Here is a 7,152-nt window from a genome sequence, read left to right as displayed (position 1 = left end):
ATTTTTTGCGTCTTGCATTTTTTCACTCCATGCATTAGATTCAGATTTACTACCTGAGCTTCCAGATGATCCAGTACATTCCATTAATGTGGAATTTTGTTGTCCAACATTGCTTCCATTTCCATGGCAATCTCTTCCATTTTCAGATTTTTCCTTGTCTTCATTTTCATTATCTTCATCAGCTTCTACATTTTGTTTTGGGTTGTACCAGCTGCCCGAATCATCAAATATTACATCCTGACTTACCACAATCTTTTTTGTCAAAGGGTTATAGCATCTATACCCTTTTTGTTCCTCTGAATATCCAACAAAAACACATTTTTCAGCTTTTGGATCAAGCTTACTTCTCACTTCAACAGGTACATGAACATAGGCAAGTGATCCAAACACTTTTAAGTGTTCTAAACTAGGCTTCCTTCCATAGAAACATTCTTCAGGAGTTACTTCCTGTACTCTAGATGTTATACATCTATTTAGGATATAGTTTGTTGTGTTTACAGCTTCTGCCCAGTAATACAATGGCATATTTTTTTCTGTCATCATGCCTCTTGCTATGTTCACCAGAGTTCTGTTTTTTCTCTCAGCAACTCCATTTTGTTGTGGAGTATATCTACATGTAAACTATCTCCTTATTCCTTGATTACATAGAGAATCAAAAAATTCATTTGAGAAGTACTCTCCTCCATAAGATGTTAAGCATTTTATTCTAGTTCCAGCCTGCTTTTCTACCATGCATTTAAACTTACGGAAGCAATCAAATACTTCACTTTTTTCTTTCATGAAGTAAACCCATGTTTTCCTTGAGCAATCATCAATGAAAGTTACATAAAACTTACATCCACTAATTGATGCACTTTTTGTTGGTCCCCATACATCTATATGTACCATATCCAACAAATTTTTGCTTACATGTCTTTTATGAGGGAAAGGCAACCTGTTTTGCTTTCCATATTGACATGTTTCACATATTTTGCTCATCTCACAATCTTTGAGCTTAGGCACACCAGCCACTGCATTTTCCCTCAACATATTTTTCAAGGTTTGCATACTTATGTGACGGATTCTTTTATGCCACATTTCCACATCTGAGATTACACTCATTCCTTCTGCAAACATGACTGTAATCTTTTTAGGCATATCCACATCCAAAACAAACATTCTTCCTTGTCGTTTCCCTTTTGCAATGTGCTTTCCATTTTTCTCTATAAAGCATCCACTTTGCTTAAACTTAACTTGCATTCCTTGCTCCACTATCTGTCCAACAGAAATAAGATTTTTTGCAAGGTTTTGAACATGCATCACATTTAGCATATACTTTGTTTTTCTTTTTTCTTCCCACAATGGGATATCTCCAACATGCTCTATTTGGTGAGTAGTATTATCACCTTTCTGTACATAACCAGGAATCTTTGGTTCTCTTATACTTTCAAACCAATTTGCATGTCCTAACATATGATTAGATGCCCTAGAATTTACATACCACATAAACTCTTCATTGCATCTCTGTGAACATTCAGCCATTGCTGCTATTTCATGTTGCATCACAAATGCACCATCTTTATCATAGTCTTGACTAGTTGAAGCATAGTTATTTTGTTGTCTCTTCCCTCTTTTGTCATCATTTTGCTTTTTATAGCATTCAACCTGTGTATGACCCGGTTTTCCACAATACCAACAACCATCATCATTCAAATAAGTTTGCTTACCTCTTCCTCGATTGCTCCCCCTGCCTCTGATGTTGTTTCTTCCACTTACAACCTGTTGTCCTCTTCCTTGATAACTATTGTTGTTGGTTCTAGTTGAACCAAATCTTCCAATGCCTCTTCCTCGGCCTCTTCTAGCACTATTGTAGAGGGCTTGCCCCCTAGTCTCAAAGTTTCCTTTGTTTACATCATCGATCTGATTTCTTTCTTCCACTACAAGCATTGAAACCAGATGTAGAAAACTTGGGATGCTATCCTTTGTGAGAATAGATGTTTTGAAACTTTAATATTGAGGTTCTAAACCTCTTAAGCATATTTCTACCTTATCATCATCTTCTACCTTCACATTGATAGAAGCAAGTGATTCACATATGCTCTTTATTTTCAGAGCATACTCATTCACTAACATCTTACCTTTTTCCAAGGTATTTAGCTCGGTCTTCAACTAAAGCTTTTTAGCCTTTGTGTTCACTGCAAATAGTTTTACTAAACTATCCCAAGCTTCTTTTGGAAGCATAGCATCCTATATGTGTCCAAGCATCGAACCTGAGATGCTAAGTGAGAGCCAATTTAATACCTTTCTTGCCCCTTGATTCCATTCCTTAAATGCTATAATCTATGCAGCAATTGCATTTTCTTCAAGGATCTCTAGAGCCTCTTCTAGGTCTCCTTCAATGTATTCCCAATATCCTTTTCCCATCAGGAAATTTGTCATTCTGAATTTCCACGCGGGGAAATTGTTTTTATCTAGCTTTTCTGTGACTATTTAGCTTCCATTCTCTCTTTCAATTAGGGTTAACTTCACAGACAACTCTCTCTCTAATTCAGATTAGTAACTAGAAAAAACTTTCTCAGGTCTGTACTGTTCTGATCTTCTTTATGAGCAACTCAGCTCTGATACCATGTTACAAAAGCGCTATGGATCTTCTGTGTGCACAATAGATCGTTTGTGCTCAAGACAAAGAGGGGAGGGGAAGGAGACTTACCTTTGCATAGTCCAAAAGCTTCTACTTCATTACACGTAGAGCTCAACTCGCTCTCATCTATTTTCTGTTTTCTGTTCTTCTTCTTTTTCTCTCTCTCACTTTTCCTCTCTTCTATACTACACTTACTTTTTCCCTATGTACATAATTGACTTATATATGCAGCTAATTAGCTGCTAGTAGCTAAATAGTTGTTTCACCTTTATGTCCACTAGTAGATAATAGCCACTATAGCTTATTTCTCAATAAGCATCACATACCTTTGTTGAGCTTGTTTCTCAAGACATGTTACATGTATGGTTTGGGTTTATGTGTGTCTATCCCTTCATTAATACAACAATGTTTGTGGCAGATAGAGATATTGATAGCTTGTGGTAACTTATCAAAGAATAGTGTCTTCATACAGGAGCACACAGACATCACAGGTAAAAGTTCTGTGATTATGTGCTCTTTTATAATTCATTTCTAATGAATAATAATTTTTTCCTCTTGATGGGGATGGAATGCCATTTGCTTAGGCATGTATCTTCAATTCGGATTTGCCATTTGCTTATACCTATCATTTAAACAATTTCTTCCTGCATTGTTACATCACATGACTTCCTTATTCACACATTTAACATTGTGGATTCATGAATTTAGGACAATATAAAAGACAACTTTGAGTCTCTAGAACTGGTCATCCTCAATAAACTATGCCATGCAAGGAATCCCCCTTATGGGATAAATATTGTTTGAACAAACAAGCTGGGAAGTCACCTAGAAACTATTATTCGGATTGCAAATTATCTGGTTTTCATGGGTTTGGGACACTAACACGTTTAGTTGCTCACCTTGCTAGAATTAAAGGTGAAGGTATACAACAAGTGTGTGCAAGTAACTACTCTAGAGGCATATCAAGATGCTATAGCAATAACACAAGAAAGTGAATTGACTCGCAAGAAACTATAACGCATTAAAGAAGTAGAAGCCATGGAAAACAAATTGAGCTTCAAGAAGGCATGGTGGATTCAATGGTTGATTCAATGTTCCAATCACAACCTTCAATGGATAGCATATGTGCCTCATCTAAGAAGGATTCAATAGACCAAATTCCTATTGATATTGAAGATACAAAAGGTTCAAGAAGAAAAAGTCTCACTCAAAGCACGATAAGGAGAGGATCAAGTGCCGCTATGTTGATCAAGCAAGACCATGCAAACACAATGTTGGTTAGATGCATTGTGGAAGGTAATCTATCTTTTAATCTTCTGAAAATGTCATGTTATAGGAAAATGTCATGTTGTTAGCTTTCTCTAATATTGGGGAAAAATATAGCGGTATTACTTACAATGATTTAAGAGTTAAATATTTAAAGAAAGAGCATTTGAATGTGCAACACAAAGTGGAAAATGTGAAAGCCCTTTGGCCAAATATGGAGTTACCATACTTTTAGATGGATGGATTGACACTAGCAAGCGAGCATTTATGAATATTTTGGTCTCATGTTGTTATGGCACAATGTACCTTGAAACTATTGATTGTAGTGGTGTTTCTACAAGGGTTGATGGTCCATGGTTGGTTGAAATGCTATCAACTGCGATAAAGGAAGTAAAAGTAGAAAATGTGGTGCAAATTGTCACAGATAATGCATCTAATTGTGTTAGCATGGGTCACATTTTAGAGACTGAATTCCCAAGGCTTGTATGGACTCCTTGTGCATCACATTGTTTAGATTTATTGTTAGAGGATATTGGGAAGTTGAGTTGGGTTCGTCAAGTGCGCAAGAGAGCAAATTGTGTGTTTAGACTATTCACCATGAAAAGGAATGCATGAAAAAATTTCAGCAACTATTCATCTCTTGTGCTCCTTAGGCCAAGTGCCACTCAATTTGGCTACATTCTTATTGTCCTTGAGAGGCTGGCAAGAGTTTGGAGAGCCCTTGAACAAACTGTGGTTAGTAACTATTGGGAGGATTGGAGTGACTCCAAAAAGCATGATGTTGTCAAGGTGAAGTTCATTGTGCACGATAACTCTACTTTGCCTTCAATTATGATTGTAATTTCGATTATGCGTCCATTGTTTTCTATTTTGCGGCTAACTGATCGTGAAGGATCTACAATGGGTTTACTTTATGAGTTCATGAGGAGGGCTAGAGACAGATTCCAAAAAGGAGCGAGACAGGTCACATTAAACAAGGACAGGTAATATGTTTCTATGTACTATGTAGTATGTACAATTGTTGTTTATTGCATTTTGTTCATTTAGTTGAATCATTGATATCATCTATGTTATGCATATTTTGGTAATTGATTTCGAGTTTGACTCAAATTCAAATGTTAATACATATATAAAGAGGTTTTGGAATGTTTTGATTGTCATTGGTAGTGGTTCAAAAAGCCAATTCATATTTTTGCACGTATTTTGCATCCTTTATGGAAGCCCAAAGATCAACCAATAGTTATGAATGAAGAGATGACAGATGGATGGCTTGCATATATTCAAAAGGTATATTCTATAGATGTTCATTGTGCACGATAACTCTACTTTGCCTTCAATTATGATTGTAATTTCGATTATGCGTCCATTGTTTTCTATTTTGCGGCTAACTGATCGTGAAGGATCTACAATGGGTTTACTTTATGAGTTCATGAGGAGGGCTAGAGACAGATTCCAAAAAGGAGCGAGACAGGTCACATTAAACAAGGACAGGTAATATGTTTCTATGTACTATGTAGTATGTACAATTGTTGTTTATTGCATTTTGTTCATTTAGTTGAATCATTGATATCATCTATGTTATGCATATTTTGGTAATTGATTTCGAGTTTGACTCAAATTCAAATGTTAATACATATATAAAGAGGTTTTGGAATGTTTTGATTGTCATTGGTAGTGGTTCAAAAAGCCAATTCATATTTTTGCACGTATTTTGCATCCTTTATGGAAGCCCAAAGATCAACCAATAGTTATGAATGAAGAGATGACAGATGGATGGCTTGCATATATTCAAAAGGTATATTCTATAGATGAATGTGAAATCTTGCAAGATCAATTTGACATCTATAGGAATGGTGTGGGCCGATTTAGCAATGAACTATCAAAATCACACATTGCAAAATGTAAACCTATCTCATGGTGGGAAAGATATGGGGACAATGTGCCCTTACTATAGTCATTAGCTTGTAGAATATTGTCTCAAGTAGTATAGTTCATTTTTTATTAATGTTTCAATTTTATTAATCTTCTACAATGACATGTATTGTTTGCTTAATACTTTGTGTCATAGGATTGCTCTTCTGGAGCTGCTGAAAGAAATTGGAATGCACATGCATTGGCACATACAAAAAGAAGGAACCATTTGAAGGTGAAACAAGTGAAGGATTAGTATATGTTAGAGAAAACTTATGGTTTGTTTGAAGCTTTCAAACTCATGTGGGTCTTCCAATGCAGGTCTACATCTTTCTTATTCGGTAAACAAACCAGAACCGGCCAGAAAGCAAACCGGAATCGGCAATCGGATGGTGTCGGAAATCAGGCGGAACCAACAACCGGCGACCGGACGGAACTGGTGATCGGGTGGAACCGGCGACCGGACGAGGCTGGACGCGGACTGGGCGGATTGGATGGGCGGCGATCGAGACGGACAAATGATAGGATCATGTGGCTAATTAAAGTAAAATAAGGAAAACTAAAGTAAAGGTCATGTGGACGGTTGCATGCAACTAAAAGAAAAAGCCATGCAACTAAATGTAAAGGCCATGCAACTAAAAGTGGACATGCAAAGTAACATTGAAGGTGTGAACGTTTATGTGCGGAAGCGTCAGACAAACCGGCCTTGCTAGATAGCAACAGAGAGAGAGAGAGAGAGAGAGAGAGAGAGAGAGAGAGATTAACACAGAGTGTACTCGGGAGAGACAAAGAGAGTGAGAGAGTAGAACGTTTTAAATCTATTACAAAACAGTAATAGTTCTCTGTACATGAAACATGCTCAACAACACTATTTATACAAGTCCTCATGGGACTGACAGAAGTACAACGTACTTCAATGCTCACATGAGCGTTTGACACTAACTATAAGACAATAACTACCTAGTAATCTAAGTTATTACTAGGCTTCCGGTTGCTGCTGTATCCGGCTAACCAGCTCCCCAGCTCACCAGCTCTTTTGCTCACCGGGTGCTCACCGGCTCACATATTCGTCTCACTCCTTCCGGATGCCGATCCGGCTCAGGCTTATTCAGCCGATCCGGATCCGGTTGAGCTTGCCTCTCAACACTCCCCCTCAACCTCAAATTGAGGTCGGATCATAGTGTCAGTCTCCATGGCAGCCGATCCTTCCACCCGGCTCCTTCTGGCGTCACTCCGCCTTGCTCGTGCTCCTCATCCGGTTCGGTTCTATTTTCCGTGACCCCTCTTGTTCTGTGCACCTCGACCTCCTCAGTCAACTCGTCTACTCAACATGCCCAATTTAGCTCCCTCGCTGC

The 7,152-nt window shown here is 37.8% G+C and overlaps 1 protein-coding gene across 1 annotated transcript; it reads left to right on the top strand.

Annotated features, from left to right (window-relative positions):
• The first annotated feature begins 4,333 nt into the window (after positions 1-4,333).
• On the top strand, positions 4,334-6,053 carry LOC147865099 (uncharacterized). The gene is made up of 5 exons (XM_087318636.1): positions 4,334-4,467; positions 4,540-4,849; positions 5,054-5,173; positions 5,562-5,681; positions 5,955-6,053. The coding sequence occupies exons 1-5, from the start codon at positions 4,334-4,336 to the stop codon at positions 6,051-6,053; spliced, it is 783 nt and encodes a 260-aa protein (XP_087174762.1).
• Positions 6,054-7,152: the final 1,099 nt, after the last annotated feature.

Source organism: Azolla caroliniana, unplaced genomic scaffold (genome assembly GCF_043228905.1).
Source record: "Azolla caroliniana isolate FFs.n. ecotype wild unplaced genomic scaffold, voAzoCaro1.0.p SCAF_4, whole genome shotgun sequence".
NCBI lineage: Eukaryota > Viridiplantae > Streptophyta > Polypodiopsida > Salviniales > Salviniaceae > Azolla > Azolla caroliniana.
The sequence above is the reverse complement of the archived record's forward strand: the minus strand, read 5'-3'. Positions and strand labels throughout refer to the sequence as shown.